The 20,098-nt window shown below is 50.9% G+C and overlaps 1 protein-coding gene across 1 annotated transcript; it reads left to right on the top strand.

Annotated features, from left to right (window-relative positions):
* Positions 1-3,453: 3,453 nt before the first annotated feature.
* HROB (homologous recombination factor with OB-fold) lies at positions 3,454-19,403 on the top strand. Its single transcript, XM_045520023.2, has 10 exons — positions 3,454-3,692; positions 4,667-4,717; positions 7,378-8,550; positions 9,801-9,884; positions 10,851-10,991; positions 11,615-11,723; positions 11,913-11,998; positions 12,360-12,485; positions 13,872-13,989; positions 15,929-19,403. Exons 1-10 carry the CDS (start codon positions 3,690-3,692, stop codon positions 16,018-16,020), a joined length of 1,983 nt encoding a protein of 660 aa, XP_045375979.1. The 5' UTR covers positions 3,454-3,689; the 3' UTR covers positions 16,021-19,403.
* The last annotated feature ends 695 nt before the right edge of the window (positions 19,404-20,098 follow it).

Raw genomic sequence — 20,098 nt, 5'->3', positions numbered from 1 at the left:
CCAACATGCCAGGCATGGAGTTAGCCATTTCACTGCACTAATTCATTCACTCTCACAGCCACCCTGAGGGGGAAGATGTATTAGTCCATTTTCATAGAGGAGATAACTAGGGTTCAGAAAGGTTAAGTAACTTACTCAGAGTCACACAGCCAGTTAGGAGCAAGGTCAAATATGAACCAAGATTTGTCCAACTCCACAGCCAATGCAGCATGTTGTCTCCAAACACACACACACACACACACACACACTCCAGGTGTGCTCTCCCTTGTACCTAAGAAGGGGAGGCTTCTCATTCACAACTGTAAATATTTAAGGAAGTGAGCATGGAGTTGCCCAGACTCATTTGCACTCCCTTCTGACAAATGGCATTAGGTCATTGAACAAACGCTTGCTGAATGTCTTCCGTGTGCCAGGTCATGTACCAAGTGCTGATTCACAAAAATGAAAAGCCACAGTTGTTGCCCTGAAAGAGTTTAAAGTTCAGCAGGGAGGTGTGAGGGAAATCTGAAGAAAATCAGGGCATACAAGAGACCTAATCTATAATAGTGGTAGCCTCCAAATGCCGGGAAGGAAGGAAAAGGAAACCACCAGGGGTCTGCCTGGGGCAGTTAAGGAAGGCTTCTCCGAGGAGGTAGCATGTGACCTGGAGCATGAAGAATGAGAGGGGTGGAGAGGGACTGATTCTGATGGAAAGGCTGGGTGAGAGATGAGACAGGACAGGGAAGCAGATGCCACTGCGGGCCCTAGGGATTTTGTATGTCATCCTCAGGTGACTGGGAGGGATAGAAGGATTTTTATGGTGGAAAAATAGTACCCGGTTTGCATGTTAGAAAGAATGGACAGAAGGGAGGAGAGCTTGGACTAGGGAGACCATGCAAGAGGCTACGGCCACAGTCCAGGTGGGAGATGGTAAGGCCTGATGTGGAGTGTAAGGCAATCGGACAAATATGGGATGCAAGGGGGTGGCGGGGTTAGGGTGTATCCTGGTCCTGAGAAAGAGCAAGACAACTGCCTTCTGACCTATGAAAATGTAATGAAAGCTGTGATTCTCTTTCAGAACAAGGCACGAGTGCACAGGCACATGATATTTTGCATATAATTATAGAGGACTTATATCCCTGAAGCCTCAGGGTAAGAACCCAGTTCCTGGGAGTTCTAAGAGGCAAACAACATAGTGGTTAAACCTGTGTATGTTGGAGTCAGACTGCCTGGTTCATCGTCTCAGCTTCACCACCTATTAGCTAGGTGAGCTTGGGCAAGACATTGCCCCTTCCCTCCTCGGTAAGGCAAGAGTGATCCCAGCCCCTGTGTCAAGACTTGTTACAGTGAACAAGTGAGTTGATTCATGCAAAGTGCTTGGAACCCAGATAGTGCTCAGGAAGCACTAATGGTTATTATTATGGATTAAATCATAGCACTATGAAGACATTCCCCTTTGTACCCCACATCACAGCTAAAGATCTGGTGTCTTCTGGATGGGCCCCCCTAGTCCCAGTACTCACTTTTCCCTTTTCCCTGAACCCATCACTTCCTTTTTGGTCTGAGTCTCTTTAGCCACAAACCTGGTTATTAGTGTTAAGTTCACTAATCCCTCTTCTAAGAGAAGGAAGAGGACCTGGGCCCCATCATCACAGAGGCCCGGTCCTTGCCTTTACCTTAGATGACAGTGACTATAAGGAGAAGATGTGATTTGGGGAAGAACCCTTCAGCATGGGGGTCCTTCCCAACTCAAAAGTCACAGAAAACCTCCTCATTGTGTCCTGGCAGCCCCTCTCTAAATGTCCCCAGTTCACATTTTCCATTTGCTCCAACCAACATCCCCATCCCCAACTAGGTTCTAATAGAAGGTGGGGCAGCAGAAGTCAAGTTCGTTGAACTCAGAAAGATGATGGAGGAGAAAGTATAAGGACTTCACTGAGTGACTGTGTGACCCTGAGGGAGTCCTGTCTCCCCCTGGACCTCCGTTTCCTAATCTGTAAGTAATACTTGTCTCTCACTCTGCAGAGGATCTTTGTGAAGACAAATGAGCCAATGGTTAAAATTGGAAGCTGCGAACTATAGTGTGGATAGGAGTTGTATTCCTCCTGACCTTTTGGGCTCTGTGATGTCTCTTTCGCTGGAGCTGACAGAGCCCAGATCCTCGGGAGACCTGTAACCAGGTCTCCAGGACTATCCGTAGCTGGGCAGGATGAGCTGTGCCTGAGATTCCTGGGAGGAGAGGCAGTCTGTAAATGGGAGGGTTGGGGTTTTGTCCCCCAGCTCAGAAGCACAGAAAGGGTGTGAGGGAATTTCTAACTTGGATGAGAGTTAGAGGTCCTGGTTTCCTCTCTTATCACCATCTGGCCTCCATTCTGATATATGACAGGTTAAGTGGTCCACATGAAACTATGATGGAAGCCATAGATTGCCCAGAGGTCAGGCTAGGCCAGGCCACCCTGGGGAAGATCCAGGGTTGGTTCAGATCAGATAGTTAAGAACTCAAGTCAGCTACCTTCCTCCTGCCGTTTGAGTCCTCAAAAGTATGCAGCTCGAGCTGCCCCTCCAGCTGTCTCTCTTGTGACAAGCAAGAAGGGAAACTGAGGTCAGACTGAGGGTCAATAACCACAGCAGGCTTCAGTGTCAAAAATTGGCCTTCCCAGATCACTGGGTCCCTGCCTGTCTATCTGCACAACTCTCCTGGACTCTATCTTTTGATCTGTATCTCTCTGACTTGTTTGTGAACTTGAGAGCATAAGGAGTCATTCATTTCTCCATCCCCAGTGTCAAGCACTGTGCTAGACACACAGTGGTCACTGTGTCATTCATTCAATAACCTTATTGACCTTGTGCTAAGTGCTGGGGATACAAAGCTGAACAAGCCAGACAAGGTCCCTACCCTCATGGAGCTCATATTCTAGTGAGGGAGACATACAATAAAGATGTAAACTATGACAATTAGAAATTATGCAGGTATTTGGAGAAGTGAGCATGGAGTTGCAGTTGTGATGGGGAAGGGATGATACTTGAGAGATAAGGTGACAGGGAAGATCAGAGATCTAAGCTGAAACGTGAAGGATGAGAAGACACCAACTGAGAATATCTTCGATTAATAAATACGTGTTGCAAGAATGGATGAATGGATGGATACATGGATGGATCAATGGATGGCTGGATGGATAAACAGAAGACAAACCAACAGGGTGGATTCTGATGTGAATAAGAGTCATGCTGTAGTACCCAGTCTCTAGTATGCTTAACACAAGAGAGGAGGGTGGGCAGGATGGAACGTAACCGACCCCAAATTCCGGATTTTGCTCTCACCTGAGCGCGTATTCAACAAGCCGATGGGACCCTACCGGCCGCTGGGGGGCGACCGAGAGCACATCCATTTCCCTTTAAGGCCGGGGCGGAAGATTGCAGAGGAAGGGCCTTTGTGTCGGCGGGATAGAAATAGGTTCGCCCCTTTAAGAGGGCGGAGACTCTGCAGTGGCGGCGGCTTCGAACGCGGCCTAGGGCGCCGGCTCCAGCTTCCCAGCGACCCTCCCCGGGGCCCTCTCGGCTTGCAGAGACGCCTCTTTCCGACTTCGTCCCAGAGACACCGTCGTCCGGGCTCCAAACCTCCCTCCTGGGGCCAAACCCGAGGGCCCCGTGACCCCTAGAGTTGGGGTCAGCCCGGCCAACCCGCTGGCCGAAGCCCACCGACCGTCGCCATGGTAAGGCCCGGCCGCCTTGTCGCCGGGCCCTAGGGACCTGCCTTCTGGGTTCCAGCCCCTCAGCCCCGTGCGAGCTGCAGTGCCGGGTTAGGGTTTGGGGGAGAGCATGGTGGGGTTGGCAGACCTGGGCTCTAGTCAGGACTTGGCAAGGACACACCCGACACCCTGGGAAGGTCTCTCCACCCACCCGCTGGGCCTCAGTTTCCCGCCTGTTGCTTTCCGTCTCATCTTGGAGAACTGCTCTTCCTTTCCGGTGCGCTCAGACGTCACACCTCCTGGGCCTGACCGTCTCCCCCTAACCTGTCCAGTCTGATCCTTGACTTTGAGGAGGTTGGGGGTGGGGGGTAGGTCTCCCTAACTGTAGCTATTGCTGCTCAGGCATCTGGGGTTAGGCACAGACCTTGACTCTAGAATTGACCCACTTTTAATGCTGGCCACAACAGCCCTGCTGCCCAGAAAGAAGGAACTGTGGACTCGGGAGCATCCTACTCTCCTGGGTTTCTAGCTTTTGAGTATTGGATTAGATAGGAGGAAACCACTACCTTGGCGTTCAGAATCAAGGCCACTGTGCTCGGCATGTTTGGATTTATGGTAGTGTCACTTTGGGATATTGCAAAATCAAGGCCCACGTGCACAGACAGGGGTGAGTCTAAAGAATGACCCAGGGTCCCTGGGCAGCCGTCCCTGTGCCCTCTTCCTCTTCTTACAACGAACGCAGATGGACCTGAGTAAATTGTTTTACAGGAAAGGATTCTAAATCATCTGAGTCTTTAAGTAAATCCCATCTCTTCTCTCCTTGTCCCTTATTCCTCCCCCTTGAGACTAGTAAAAAAAAAAAAAAAACAAAAAACCAAACAAACAGAAAACAGCACACCTTACAGTCTTGTTAGAATTGGGAAGAAGCACCGTGAGGACAGAATGTACTTGCAAGCAGTATTTCTCCTCTAACCTCAATTGCTTTATTTTCCTTTCAGACCTGCAGTCTGCAGAAGCTGTTTGCTGTGGAAGAGGAGTTTGAAGATGAGGTAAGGAAGTGTTGGTGATCAGAGATGGCAGAGGAGATCTTAAGATGTAAACCCCTAGGCCCAGAACATCTTGGAGCAGTCTGCCCAAGTCCCCTTTTACTTGACGTGTGTATCTTTTTGGTCTGTGAGAAGCTGAGAAATGTAAACAAACCACTTCACTGTCTTAGAAACAAATAAAAAACCAGAGAGACAGACTGAGCTGCTTAATTATCATACCTTTAAATTATAGGGGCCCCTGCCTGGAATGGATGTCATTTAGGTGATTTGATTCACTTTCATGATGATGCACTTGAGGTGGGAAGAAAGTTTATGAAGAGCCAGGACAGCACAGTTACTGGTTGGCAGGAGGCCAGCTCACCAAGGGGCTTCGTGAGCCAGGGCAAAGTACTTCATTCCCTGGCCTCCTAATTTCTCTTCTACAACATGCAGGGTATTCTTCTGCCTCAAATGTTCTTCCCTTCTGTCTCTCTACTCAGAAGATGAAGGATTAGACTAGATCTGAAGCTGGCATACTAGAATCACCCCTGCCGAGGCCCCACCATGCACCAATTAAATCAGAATTTCTGGGGATGGGCCCAGGCAGGGTTCTGATTTCTGGGTGAACCAGTGATCTCCAAACTGTATGCCCACTCAGATCTAACAGGCACAGTTTCAACTGGGAGGCTGGAAATTGCTCTCTCAAATCCTTTTCAGAAAGAAGCAGGATTTAAGTGAGTCAAAAGTGAATTAACCTGCTTAAGAATGCAGCACCCACAGCCAGGATGAGGTCTTGGCCTCCTGACTCCAGGCTAATGTACATGGAAACTACTAAACTACATTCATAGAGTAGAGATGCTCTATTTGATCAATGAGAAGCCATTCAGACCTACATTTTGTCTCACAGAGCTTTGCTTTAAAAATCACGTTTAGAATTTGTCCAGATGCCTAATTTGTGCCTAGTAAGATGGTGAACGCTACGCCGGGGACCTCTCACTTCCCTTCCTCTGAGGCTTTTGGAACCTGAGGCTTGAAGGGAAAAACAGACCTTCCTCAGACCTCTTAAAATTCCATCTCTGGCTTGTTTCATTCGTTGAGGCCCCAAGACATGGTGACAGAGGCACGTGTTGGTCCCAGCCCTGGTTCTGTGAAGTTACTTAACCTCTCTGAGTCTCGGTTTCTGTAGCCGTAATAAAACAGGGATAATAATAGTACCTATTCATAGGGCCATTGTGAGAATCCATGGAGAGAATTCTGGTAAAATCTTTACATGATACCTGGCACGCAGTGAGGTTTTTCAAATGTCAAATGTTTTGTTATCATTTGGAGACTTGATTTTTTTTTTGTGTATATATATATATATATATATATATATATATATATCTTTTATTGAAATATAGTCACTTTACACTGTTGTCAATTTCTGGTGTACAGCACAGTACTTTAGTCATACATGAACATACAGATAGTCATTTTCATATTCTTTTTCGCTGTAAGTTCCTACAAGATATTGAGTGTAGTTCCCTGCACTGTGCAGCATGAACTTGTCGTTTATTGATTTTTATTTCTACAAATAATTCAAAACTGCCAGCTTTGGCAAGGAGATGTGTCCTTGTCTTTGTCTTTCAGCTTTGAAGGTGGGTAATTACAGGCTGAAAAAGTGACCGTTAAAGTGACCTCCTGGTCTTACCAGGTCACGGTAGGACTGCTAGGCTAGTAATGGATTTAAGAGTGAAGGACTCTGACAGCTCAGGTTTCTGTTCCATGACCAGTCCCTTTCCCCCTTCCCAGGCAGATGACATCATGTCTGAGAGTTAGCTCTTCAAGAGAAAAGGGCTTTATCAACCCCCAGGGTCATGAGGACTTTCTTGCTGTTGTAATTCTAATATTATTACTATTACTAAATTTGAAAGTAGTCCGGTTGGAGTGTGCTACTCTCCTGGTAATACACAAAGCAGGAAGAAACCTTTCTCTAACCTAGGCAATCCAATGCGGCATCAGGATGTATTGGTGGAGGGGACCTTCCTGTCAGTTAAATCAGCAGTTCTGACTCAAAAACACCCTCGGAACAGGTCTGTTGCTCTTGAAGGTGTCAATCTCACCTTGCTTCCCAACTGGAATCCATACTTAATTTAACTTGCCTGAAAAGCTATATTTAACTTCTGCCTATTGTGCTGGCTCCAAGGCCTCTCTGGCTTACTGAAGGCTGTGTGTGTGTGTGTGTGTGTGTGTGTGTGTGTGTGTGTGTGTGTGAGATGGGGTGAGGAGTGGGTCGAGGACAGGCAGCAAGACCAGCTGGGGATCCCTTGTGCACAGGCTGGACACCACAGAGTGCTGATTTCCTTGAGATGGGTGTGTGACCTTGGGTGATCTGTTTGACTCCTTGATGACCTGGTTCATTTGCTTCTACTGTTCCCCCAACTGCCACAACTCCCCCCTCCCCTGCCGACGCCCCTGAGATCAAAGAAAGAGAGAGAAGCTACCTGAAGACTTAGTCTTAGAATATGTCTGGTAGAAGGCTGGTGGTAGCCTCAAAGGTGGTGGGAGGGTCCACCACTGCCTTTCACTCCTTGGTTTCTTTGAGCATATCTGCACACACATATATACCACCTGCCTGAAACAGGAAAAACAGAGTGTTTCTTGATTTCCAGATACCAAGACCCACTGTCTCTGTTTCTTTGTAGGATTTCTTGTCTGCCGTGGAAGATGCAGAGAACCAGTTTGCTCGCTCACGGCCTGTGAATACGGGGTGCCTGAGACCTGTCTCTTCCCGGCCACAGGATGCTGCGCAGGCACAGGCTCCCAGGCAGCTGCTGCCATGCCCTGCTGCTCCTTCAGAGGCCTTGGGCCTGCCAGCTCTGGGACTCCACCTCCCTACCTCCAGCATGCCCAGGGCGGTCGGGGGTCCACCTTCCACAGGAACAGCTCCCCTCGGGCCTGTCTTTTCGCCCAGCAGCTGGACTAGGAATCAGAGAAGAGTGACCCTGACAGAAGTGCTCAAAGAGCCAGCCAGACCCCAGTCCTCAGCCTCCCACCCCCAGCTCACTTTAGAGAGCAAACGGCAGGTGATTGGTGGCTTTGAGGGGCCTGAACAAGATGAATTTGATGAAGTCCTGGCAAGCATGGAGCTCGAGGGGCCCAACATGGAGCTGGAACTTGGAGTTAGCAGAGAGGCCACCTGGCAGCGGGAGGACTCAACACTGGCTAAAAAGGCCCGGGTAGCTGATCTGAGCAGATCTTGCCAGAAGGGGCCCATGCCTGCCACCCACATAACTGGTGTTGTATCAGCCCAGGGTGAGCCTCCAGATCCCGTTGTCCACTGGGAGACGCCACAGCCTCACCTGAGACCTGGTACCACGGGTAGCCTTCCTGTCCCAACTGCTTCAATGGTTTGTGCTCAGCAACCCCACTGGGAGGTCTCTCCCAGAGGTGCCGCTCTTCGAGCACCCCAGCCTCTCCATGCTGCTGGCAGGCCTGTTCATAGCAGCCCTCAAACTCGTTTCCCTGGTCAGCCATTCCAGTCTGCAAACACCTGCTTAAGTGGCAAACCTCATTTTCCCAGACCACGAACTCCCAACTCAAGCTGTGCTACTCCCTCAAGGACCATCTCTGGATTATTTCCTCGGGGGCCCTTACAAACCCAAGCTCCAGCATCTCCTGTCGTGTCTCCTGTCCGTACCCCAAAGGGCCCTCGTCCCTCCCTGGTCCCTCAAGCAGCTCTGCAGACGCCAGTAGTCACCAACCACCTGGTGCGGCTGGTCACTGCTGCCAGCCGGACACCCCAGCAGCCCACCCACCCCACCACCTGTGCCAAAACGCGCCGCTTTCCTGGCCCAGCAGGGCTCCTGCCTCACCAGGTGAGTGACAGCTTCTATCTGGCCAAAGCCTGAGCTCTCCAGGACGCTGAGGGTGGGGGACAACGCAGAGTCCCAGCACTGCCCAGTCCCGGTGTCTCCACACCCCTCAGGATGTGGAGGAAGGAAATGCAGAGAGGGAGGGTTTCCAAAGCTGTGGAAGAAGTCGGAAGAAGTGGGAAGAATTGAATACTTGAAAACCCACATGTGAGAGAGGTGCTTAAGGCTCTGAGAACCCTCACAATTTCCATACGTTTGTTGAACACCTACTGTTTATTAGCACCAGGGCAGGAAGAGTCATTCACTTATACTTGCTAAAGACTGGGGGATGCTGGGCACTTTGCTTGGAACTGAGAATATAGAGATTAAAATAGAAATAGTTCCCGCCCTGAGGAGCTTGCAGAAGCAGAGGCGAACAAATGGTTATATGTAAAATGACAGTGAGAGTAGAAGTCCTTCCCTGGGTGCTGGGGAGACCCTGGGACCCTCAGGCTTGCTCAGTGGGCTTTGGATGGATGAGTCGGAGGTTTACAGACGTGTGTGTGATAGCTGTCCCCTGGAGGACATTTCAGCAGTGGGAAGACGGGAGAGCATGTGCAAAGGCACAGACTCATGTGAGCAGGATGCTCTTGGAGAGCCACAGAACCACTCATTGTGGCTGGTGTGTGGGCTCAACGTGGGGCAGTGGAGGCTGTGCTGGGAGTTTGGATTTTGGCAGCAGTGGAGGGACAGGGTCCATCAAACTGGTCTTGGATCAGATCCTAGATTATTGTACTCTGAGGACCTGGCCTAGTTGTGATCAGTAAACCCCTTTTCTCTGTAAGGGTGTACATTTGAAGGGTGTCTGAAACAATTTCTACCTGTTACTTGCTCTTCCTTGGCACTTTCAGAGAAGTCCAAGCAGGCTGTCTACATTACTCCCAGGCTGGGTCTCTGAGGGAAGGGTAAGGTCCCTGAGAAGGGAAAGCTGCTTTTTTACTCATCACAGGCCTCTCCAGTTCATTGCTCTCTCCAGGAAGCCCTGGGTTTTGTTCCTGGGCCAGCTCCAGCTTCCTCACATTCCCAAAACGATCCCCAAAGCATCTTTTTTGAGCTGCCAACAAGGCTCTTGAGACTTCGTTAGGAGAGATGTAATATGTGTTAATTGTCCCTGATAGTTTCCTGCACGCATTATGTAACCCAGACAAGAAGCTGTACTTGTAAATAACAGCTGCTGAGCTTGCTCCCGTCTTCTCTCCTCTCTCCCCTCGTAGCACAGTGGGAAAAATCTGGACGACATCATGGTTTCCACGCCCCAGACTCCAACTCACGGTGCTCTGGCTAAATTCCAGACAGAGGTAACTAATTCCCTGTAAATGTTAACTTCCTGGGTGTCATTTAAGAGTAAGGGACATCCCTGCCTGTTTCAGGAGCTAAGAATCAGAGTTGGTGCTGCTTGGCCTGTTCCCTGGGGTCACCCACCAAAGGGCATTTGGGAAAGGCAGTTTAGGGAGGTGGCAATTTCACTGGCATAAAGTGAAGCTTGTACTGATGCCAAACAGGCGTTAACTGATGCTATGGGTCCAGGCTTCTTTCCCATCTAAGAAAGGCCCAGCTAACTCCATCTTCCCTCAGGGGAGGAGAGTGTAATAAGTATCAGGAAACAGTATCTCGGGAAACCTTCCTCTCAGGTTTCTGGGAATTGAGCTAGGGAGGATCTGCCTTCATCTTGCCTCTGGTGGGTTCTCTTTTAGTAGGAGAGACCCAGCCTCCCTCCTCCCTGGGATTCTGGTTGACCTGCTCTGCCCTCAGACCCACTTTCGCTTTTAGTTCCCTCTGGACATTTCTCTCTTTGCTACAGCTCTGCAGATCCACCAGTCCATTTCAGATCCAAAGTGGTAAATACTCATCTGGATTCAAAGTGTTTTTTAATATAAAAAAGTGAACAATTAAAGCTAGAGTCATCGCAAGTACAATATAACTGTTTCACAATTACCTGGAAGCATGTTCATGTACATGGGGGCTCCCTAGCCCCAAGACTGTTTCAGTCTATTACAAGAGACAAACATGGTTAGCCTTTTGCTTCAATGTAATTAAAGTCAGGACCTGATTTAAAATAACCTAAATTAAGGAGCACTTTTGCTATTGCTTGCAAGTGAAAGATGTGATACGCAAGTTTTCACACACTATTTTCTGACCTTGGAGATAAATGGAGAGACTGGCCACCATGCTGCAGGGAATTCACCCCTCCATCCTGTCTCAATCAAGGTCTGTAGCTGGGTGGATCCATTAATGCAGGCTCCCCTTCTGCTCTCTGCTGCCAGATTGTTACTAGTTCCCAGGCATCGGTGGAAGAAGATTTTGGACGAGGACCCTGGCTGACCATGAAATCTGCTCTGGGCCTGGATGAGAGAGACCCCACCTGTTTCCTCTATACCTACAGCATCATCATGGTGCTGCGGAAGGTAATAGTCCTGGGTGCTGAGACTCGAAGGGAAGACCATTTTTATCCCTTTCACCAACCTACTGCCCTGTTCCACCTTAGGAAAGGGGCTCTCTCTTTGCGCCCTCTTACCCCAGGCTGATCTCTGAGCAGCAGCATGAAGCCCCTCTGGTTGTACCTTCCAATCACCTTTCTTCTCACTGCCATCCATAGTATCAGGCACAGGTGGAAGGAGAGGGTGGGTTATTGGTGTGTCTCTGCACATCTGGGCCCTGGATAGGGTGGGGTAAGCACACTGCTACCCTCAGAGCTCCCTAGAGGTCAAGGGTCCTGTGCAGACACATCTTAGTACATGTGTTAATATATTCGTGCCTGTGGCCTGCCATGGTGGAGCGCTGTATAAATACATACACATAAATACACAAAAGAAGGGAGGCAGCAGGGGAAAAAAGAAGGGCCTGTCAGCTTCAGGTCTGCCAGAGAGAGATGAGACAAGCCTTTTAAACTGCCCCTTTGCCCCCACAAAGGAAGATCATCACCACACCTGTTCTCTGTCCCCCTCCTCCCCCCCGGTTGCCCTGGCATCCTTGGGAACCTTACAGGTGGGACATGGCTGGCTCAGCAAATGCCTCTTCTTGTAACCAGGCAGCCCTGAAGCAGCTTCCCAGGAATAAGGTCCCCACCATGGCGGTGATGATCAAGTCCCTGACTCGGAGCACAATGGACGCCAGTGTGGTTTTCAAGGACCCCACGGGTGAGGAGTTAGGCCCCTGGAGTGTCTGGTGAGTGGCCTCCATTGAAGTCAGGAGGTGAGGAGGAGTCAGCCCCTCCAATTTCAGATGGAAAAATTGAGGCAGTGAGCAACCAACTTCCCAGCCAGGCCCCAAATCAGGTGCTGTTGTGCCCTTGACCCTGAGACTGATAGGTGGTGTGGTATTTGCAGGAGAGATGCAGGGCACGGTGCACAGGTTGCTGCTGGAGACGCGCCAGAATGAGCTGAAGCCTGGCTCAGTGCTGCTGCTAAAACAGGTATGGGAGCTCCCGACGGGGACCTCTCCCCGCTCCTGCCCTGGAGAAGGCTCCCAGTTGTCTCTCTGGCTCCCTTCCCTCCCTGGACCCAGCCAAGAAGCGGCTGGGCTAGACCCTGGCTTACTGGAGCTAAGTAGGGGCCCAACTCCCATCCTTCAGAGGGTAGATGGAGGTAAGGGTTGTGCTATGAGGGGCCGAGGGTATGGTTAGTGGTTTGGTTCTGGCACCAGGGCTGGGGCAGAAGTGATTTGTGTGAGTCTGGTGAGAGACCACTAAGGGAGAGGCAGGCAGGGACTGAGTGGCCACTCAGCTGCACCTCGTGCTCCATCAGGTCATTGACCTCCCCCTTCTTCTCCTCCAGATTGGAGTGTTTTCTCCTTCACTCCGAAATCACTACCTCAATGTGACACCCAACAACCTGGTCCACATTTACAGTCCAGATCCTGGGGATGGGAACTTCCTCAAGCCATCTCAGCCCTTCCCCAAGGTAAGAGGAGCAGGGCGGAATGGGGACTAGGAGAGCCACTTGCTGCCTGGATCTTCTGATTTCTTCCCCTCCTCCATCCTGGGGAGCAGAAGTGTGAAAGCAGTTGCCCTGAGATGAAGAGATGCCTTTGGGGAAGGGCCATTTTCATGCTGTCCCTGGTCCAGCCACCTGCCAGATGGCATAGTAATAGGACCTAGAGGAGCAGCTGGCTTCTTGGTGATCCCCGAGCGTCTGATGGCAGACTTGAACATCGGAGAGGATGGTAGTCACTTGAGAACTAACCGAGTTGAGGGTCCATGACGGGGTGGTGGCCCTCAGTATGTGACTGAGGATCAGATGGCAGTGCTGAGAACAGTGAGCTACAGTCTGTCAGGGGAGCCCGTCATTTGCTTTGTATCTTCCCTCCTGGTTTCTGCCTCTGGTGAGGGGGCATCGGCCCAGAACTCAGGTGGGGACACCCCCTTTGGGAATTGAGGGAGACTAGGTTCCAGGCAGATCCACTCCAGGGTGAGAGTGCAGAGCCTGGCCTTGACTTGGCACTCAGGGTCCCCTCTATGGCCATCCCCACCTTCCTGGGATCCTGGGTTGTTGTCATGGCCTGGCCTGGGAGTCTGGAGACCTGGGTTATGTACTTGCTCTGCTGGTAATTTGTAACATGACCTTGGGCAAGTCCTGTCCCCTCCCCTGCTGTTGCTTCATCTATAAAACCAGGGGGTTAGACTCGATGACTTCCAGTCGAGTTACATCTTTAGCTCTAACTTGCTACTTCCATTTCTCTCATCTTTCTCCCTAACTTTCTACATTCTTGGAATACTACCCAACTTCTGAAAAATCATTTTTTTTTTTTTGTACATTTCAAGTCATCCACACTTGTTGAAAAAAATTGAAATGATACAGAATAAAGCAAATGTGAAACTGACCCTTCCCCACTTCCATTCCTTAGGGTTAACCATGGTTAATAGGTTTAATTACTAATTTTAATTGCCTATTCATGTATCAGCTAGTCTGGGGATTGGTAACAGGTCATTTTTAATTCCAGGCTAACTCTGCGACATATTTATGAATGGTCTTTTCACTCTCTGCTCCATTTATATAGATTCCCTAAAACATCGATACCAACAGAATTAGAAAAGAAAATCAGCCAAAAATTTTTTTGTTTTTGTTTTTGTTTTGTTTTTGTTTTTGTTTTGTTTTTTTGCTGTTTGAGGTGTTTGGTGTTTCAGCTCCCTCCCCGCTGCATGGCCCTGGGTGTCGGGCCCTGCCACATTCTTCTGTCCTGTCTTTCCTGAGTCTCCACCTATTCCTTTGAGGTTGTCTGGGTAGAGATGGTACTGTCCAGAGGGATTCAGGGGCACAGTCATTGGTAACCAGATCCTCTGTCCCCAGGATCCAGGAAGCTTCCATGACAGCCTCCAGCACGAGACTGCGAAGCCTGGGAAAGGCCTCAGGACAGCACAGAACCCAGAGGCAGGGGCATCCCCTGAGAAAGAACTCCCAGAGGCAGGTAAGGTCATCAGCCCACCCAGAAGCAAAGGAGGTTCTCCTTCTGTTTCCTCTTGAATAGCTCAGCCACACTGTTCTGGCCGCATCTTATTCCTCCTTCTGTGAACCTTTGGATCTTACAGAATCTTACAGAAATCAGATGTGGTATCTTCTCTGGCAAGGCTGCAGACCACAAACTAATTAACACAAAGAATTTGACCCGCAGCTCCCCCATTTCCAGGCCATATGCCGTTAGCCACAAGGAGATCGACTGGCGCCATCCTTGAGTCTTCCATGGGCTGATGGCCAGACCACACAGGCAGATTTCCCCATCTTGACTAAAGCTTCGAGGCCCTCCAGGCAGTGCTGAAGGGTCAGACACCCACGTGGTTAGGGTGGGACCAGGATACAGACCTGAGAGGCCCCAAAACAGACCTCTTAGGGGAGGACCAACTTGTTCCTCAGGAGGGCGCATCACCCAGGTGAAGCTAACACAGTCCAGATCTGGTCCCTATTTGTTCGATTACATAGGTTCAGTCCTATCTGGACCTAAAGTTCATGGGATTATGGGTAGGTTTCTCCACATTAACCAGATTCATAGTAGACCAGTGGATAAACCACAGTGCCTGTTTATTTATATTGTATGAAAAACTATCTACCCCCTATGCTGGAATCGTCTCTCAAATCTTGCACTCTCTTCTAAGTAAGCTTGATGACAAGGCAAACCATCATCAGAAGGTTGCCAGTGGTCATGGAGGAAGAATGAGGAGAGTCACCTATAGAGTATTATAGTTGGTGTCACATCTCCACCACAGGGACAGACCTGCCAAGCAGAAAGAGGCTGGTGGTGGCAGGATAGGACAGGGAGACACAAATACACATTCCTGCTCTGATTCTCATTTTCCTAGGCCCGCACTGCTGCTCATTCCCCTTCATTTAACCTAGTGTCTGTCCAGACAGTCATGGTGTAGCTAGTGAGGAGCAACTTTTTTTGTTATAATCAAATTCTAGTTCTCCTTCCTGAGCACAGTGCTGGTCACCTTAATTAATTTTGAATGCCTCCAAAGTGACTTCTGTCCCTCTAGTAGCAGTGTGTATCGGGTGCTTGGTGCCAGACCCGGAGCGCGCCTCCGCAGCTGTCATTCCCAGCCCGACTGACTCTAGGGCTGCCTGGTCCCATCCCTTCAGCAGACGTTTTCTAGTTGGAAGCTGTGGCTCTGGCACCAAATGGATAGTGGGCAGGTTGTCTGACCTCTTTCTCTCAGGTTCAGTAGGAATTATAACAAACTGTGACGAGAGGGACCATGAGACTGAGGCAAAGTGACGATTATAACGTGTGCAGCCCTGTGCCGGGCAAGGACCCAGGACGTGTTAGCTGCTGTTGTTAACAAGCAGAGTAGCAATAGCGGCTACTGAGACCAGCTGTTTTCCATGTTCTCAGACACAGGCACCCCATCTGAAAACTGTAGTCAGGAACAGGTACTTTCGTTCCTGCGCCAACAAAGGCACTTTGTGGAAGGGGATCATGATGTCTCCCATTCTTCAGATGAGAAACCAGATTACTGAACTGTGTGATTCTGAACACATCTAATGACTTTTTCCAGCCTTGTTTCTCCCTCTGTCCAGCGAGAAGGTTGCATTAGGGGACCTCTGAAGCCTTTCTGCTCAGGCACTGTGTCTCTCGGTCGAAGGAGAGGAACCACTAAGGTCCAGTCGGAGTCTCTTTCTCGGCAGAATGCTTCTACCTTTTGCTGTGTGTGGGTGTATGGGGAGCAGAGGGAAGATGGAAGTCAGGCCAGCCTCAGGCCCATTGGCGGGCGTACCGCTGCCCAGGGGATGCCACCTCCCTGACTGTGCAGCCAGGTCCAGGCCCCCCTGAAAGGCCAGAGCTTTGGCTCTAAGTCACAGGGAGCCCTGATGTTGACACTAAGTCTACCCGCCCTCTCCATCCCCCACTGCAGATGACCTGGATGGACTCCTGAGTGAGCTCCCGGAGGACTTCTTCTGTGGGACCAGCAGTTGGGAGCGTCCCAAGGCCGGGCACCCACCATGAGCCAGCAGCCTCTCAGCACCCAGGCAAGGCTCTGGTTGTATCTGATCATGTCCCAGAGGGAGAGGAAGACCAGCACAATTGGAGAACAGACAAAGCTCGGGACTTCTGTGCCCCCACGCTGGACACTTTCCTGGAGAACATCCTCGTCCCCTGGATTCTGCACTGCTGTCACCTTGGTCTTCCTTTGGTGTACCAGAACTCTGCCAAGGATTGGCTCTCCAGCCCTACTACCCTCCAAGCCCTTGGGTGCATGGTTCCTTCTCCTCCTGCCAACAGGGAAGTGTGTCCCTCCCCCACCTCCGCCTGACTTTAGAGGATGTTGGGCCTGGGCCCTTTACTCCCTAGTCCCCAGACAGCTGAGGTGCCAGGAGGCACCACACCATAGCAGTGGCGACCTGTCCTTCAGGACAAGGCAGAAACACACTCAGACTTCCCTCTGCTTTGTCTCTTGAGGCTGGTAGCTGCCCAGGTCACCTGGGCCCAGGGCTCCCAGGTGCGGGGGCAGGGGTGTGGCTGCAGCGCCTTATTCTGAAATAAAGCAGCCGCCTGCTTCACCTGCCTCCCTCTCTTTTCAGGCCTTATAGCTCTTTGTCCTGCCACCGGTACTCTGGCCAGGGCAGAGCCACACTACTTGTTTTCTTTCTCTCTCTGTCTTTTTCTTTTATAAACTTTTTCTTTTAGACAGTTTTAGATTTACAGAATTAGTGCAGAGATATCAGGGAGTTCTCATATACCCCACACCCAGTTTCCCCTCTTGTTGCCACTTAAGTATGTTAGGATGGTAGATTGTGACAGCAAAAGAACCAGTATTGATACATTATTACTAACTGAACCTCCAAACTTTATTCACATTTACTTAGTTTCCCCCTGATGTCCTTTTTCTATTCCGGGATCCCACATTACATTTAGTCATCCTGTCTCTTTAGGCTTCTCTTGGCTGTGGTAGTTTCTCAGACTTTCCTTGTGTTTTAATGACCTTGACAGCTTTGAGGGGCACAGGTCCGGCATGTTGTAGGAGGCCCCTCTGTTGGAATTTGTATGATTTTTTTGTGTGTGTGTGATTAGACGGGTTATGTTTTTTGGAGAGGAGGACGACAGAGGTAAGGTACTGTTCTCGTATCACATCAAGGGTTGATGTTGACCTTGATCACCTGGCTGAGGTAGGGTTTGGCAGGTTTGCTGGGTTTTTCCACTGTCAAGTTACTCTTTTTCTCCCTTTCCATACGATGCTCTTTGGAAGAAAGTCACTATGTGCTGCCCACACTTAAGGAATGAGGAGTTATGTTCTACCTCCTGAAGGGCAGGACATCTACATGGATTACTTGGAATTCTTCTACATGGGAGATTGGCTTCTTCTCCCTTATTTTTTGTTCAGTCACTCATTTATTATCAGTATGGACTCATGGATATTTATTTTATACTTTGAGTTATAATCCAATACTACTTTAACTTGTTGCCAAGCAACTCTTCGTCACTGTAGCTTCTCTGTACCACCTTTCAGACAGGAGTTGGACAAGGGTCCTAGGGGGGATGTAAAAGGCCTAATTATACTAAATTGCCAACCAACCTTGTTTTCCTTTGTGGAATGAAGGGAAGAAAGGAGGATTCTCTCAACACATGGTTGAGGGGGTGCGGGTTAAAGACCCCAGTTTAATGGCCAGCCTCGCCCTCCTCTGCCTCAGCCTTCAATAGGGAGCTGTGAGTCGGGACCTCCGATGGCCTTGGTACTGCCCTGGGGGAAGGCATTAGTCTCCCTTTTTCCAAGAGAGGCTGATCCCGTGGATCCCAGTCTCAAGGCTGAAGTGAGCAAGTGCTCTAGGAACTCCATGTTCAGCTGGCTGCTGGTGGCAGCGGGGCCCTGTTCTGGAAGGCTTTTGTGGCCCAAGCTAAGGAGCAAAAAGGGGCACAATCACCAGCACCCTGCCCTTTCACATTCCCATTTCGTCTTCCTACCTGAGCACGCCACGCACGTCTTTCTCTTCCCCACACCACTAACTCCCCAGCTCCGCCTCAGTAGCTCAGGTCTGAGCTAGGGCCTGTCAACTCTGGTGGTCTTCCTGCACCTAAGCCAGCCGCCTGGCCCCGGCCCGCGGCACCGGTCCCCACTCAGCCCCCTTGAGCCCTGGTCTCTACTGTTTGCAATCCTGATGGATGTCCTGGTTTCTCCTGTGCTTCATCCCCCAACAGGCTCTGAGCTCCCAGGGGCCTGTAGTCACCTGGCACTGTCCCCGCCAGTAACACTGGGCTCCCTGTGGGTTCACGTGTGGGCTGAAGTAAAGGCCGCAGGAAGGTAATACTGAGGACAGTTCTTCTGGCCTCAGGAAATTAAGGCGAAGGACAGGAGACAACACACGGTGTCTCTGGGGACAGAGCTGTAGTTACAGCACCCTCAGGCTTATGACAGAAAGGCTGCAGAGGCTGGCGAGGTCAGCGCAGCTGCAGGCCCCACTCGCCATGACTATCCTGTGCCTCAGGAGAAGGGGACTCCCACTTCACCTTGGTTCCTCTTGGCCCCAACCCAGACTTGCCAGCTCTCAACCCTGGGAACCCAGCTGTGGGTGCTCAGCCAGGCCGTTGGCGGGGCAATTAAAACACAGAATGGGTGCCAACAGGGTTAATCACAGCCACATTTACAGAGGTGCCTTTCTCTGAGGATCTCCAAGCCCTCGCCAGGCATGACCTCATTGCTCCTCTGGGATTCCCCCCCTCTGGGACACCACCAAGAAGCCGGGGCCGGAGTGGGTGAACAACAGGGTAAGGGCAGAGCCGGAAACAGCCCAGGCTGCTGCCACCCACTTGGGCAGGCAGATGAGTGTTTGCTCTGGCAGAGAACAGGGGCCCTCAGTCAATGCGCTACACATAAGAGGCCGGCCTGCGACAAGCCAAGTGCTGCTAAACACCACATCAAGACCTATTGTGTGCCAGGCCCTGCTGGGTACCAGGACCTCCACTGATTAAATACAGGTCCTACTCTGCAGCCCACCTCCAGCGCAGCAGGCTGTCATCTACAGGATGTGGGGACAGGCTCTTGACAAAGGGCACATGAAGTCCTCCTGGAGCTGACAGGGAGTGGCTGGACCTGCCGGGGTGGGGGACCCAAGCTGCTGTAGGGATGTCTCCCAGGGCAGGTGACCTTTGAGGTGGACTTTGAGGAATGAGTCAGAGGGAATTCCAAGCAAAGGGAATGGCAGGGAAGGGCGAGGAGCCGTGCTGAGGCCAAACCAAGGAATTGGGGCTTAGTGGGAGAGGGCAGGGTTCGGAAGTCAGCTGACGCTTTCAAGCTCAGGAATGAACTGGTCTAGACAAGTCATTCCGTGCGGGAGAGGGACAGAGGGGCTGGGCCAGAGGAGGGAACACCAGGAAGGCTGGGCTGGTTCAGGTCAAAGGCACTGAGATGGTGACTGAAAATAGGAGAATTGGAGCTGGATTTATGTTTGTGAGGGGACCAGGGAGAGGAAGGAGTCAGAGAAAATTGACCAGGGTGCTATGAGGGGTGAGACTGGGGAGGAAGCAGGCAGGGGAGCCAGGAGGAGCCTGCAGTGCCAGGGCAGCCAGAACAGCTATGGCCCACAGCCAGGGTGGGATGGGGGCAGGCTGACCCTGAGGGCCCGAGAGGCCGGCTCACATTGGGTGAGGAGAGCTTCTAGGGCAGAGGCTGGACTCCCTGCGGTCCTCCCCTTCCCTGGCTTGGCAGCCACACCAGCTAGTGCTGTTTCACGGCCTCATTCCTCCCCCTAGAGGCTCCTGGAAGCACAGCCGCTTCCTCCAGAGGGTGAAGTTCTTGAAGGTCTCTTTGGTCCAAGTCCCCAGAGTTCCGTGGCCAACCCCTTGGTCCTCCTCAGGCAGGCATGTGAGCCCTTTTAGGAGCTAGGAGAAAAAACAAAAAACGAAAATCCAAGACTCAACGAAGGCAGTTTTAGGGACCATGCTGTCCTGCTTGGAAGGTCAGGAGGGGCTCTCTCACTGTCTTCCCCTCACATGGGAGCCACAGCACTGGGAGCCACAGTGCATCTCTGGAGTCAGGCCCACTGGGGTGCTAACCTGGCTCCCCCCTTACAAGCTGTGATCTTGAGTAAGT

This window comes from Camelus bactrianus, chromosome 16 (genome assembly GCF_048773025.1).
Source record: "Camelus bactrianus isolate YW-2024 breed Bactrian camel chromosome 16, ASM4877302v1, whole genome shotgun sequence".
Lineage (NCBI taxonomy): Eukaryota > Metazoa > Chordata > Mammalia > Artiodactyla > Camelidae > Camelus > Camelus bactrianus.
The sequence above is the reverse complement of the archived record's forward strand: the minus strand, read 5'-3'. Positions and strand labels throughout refer to the sequence as shown.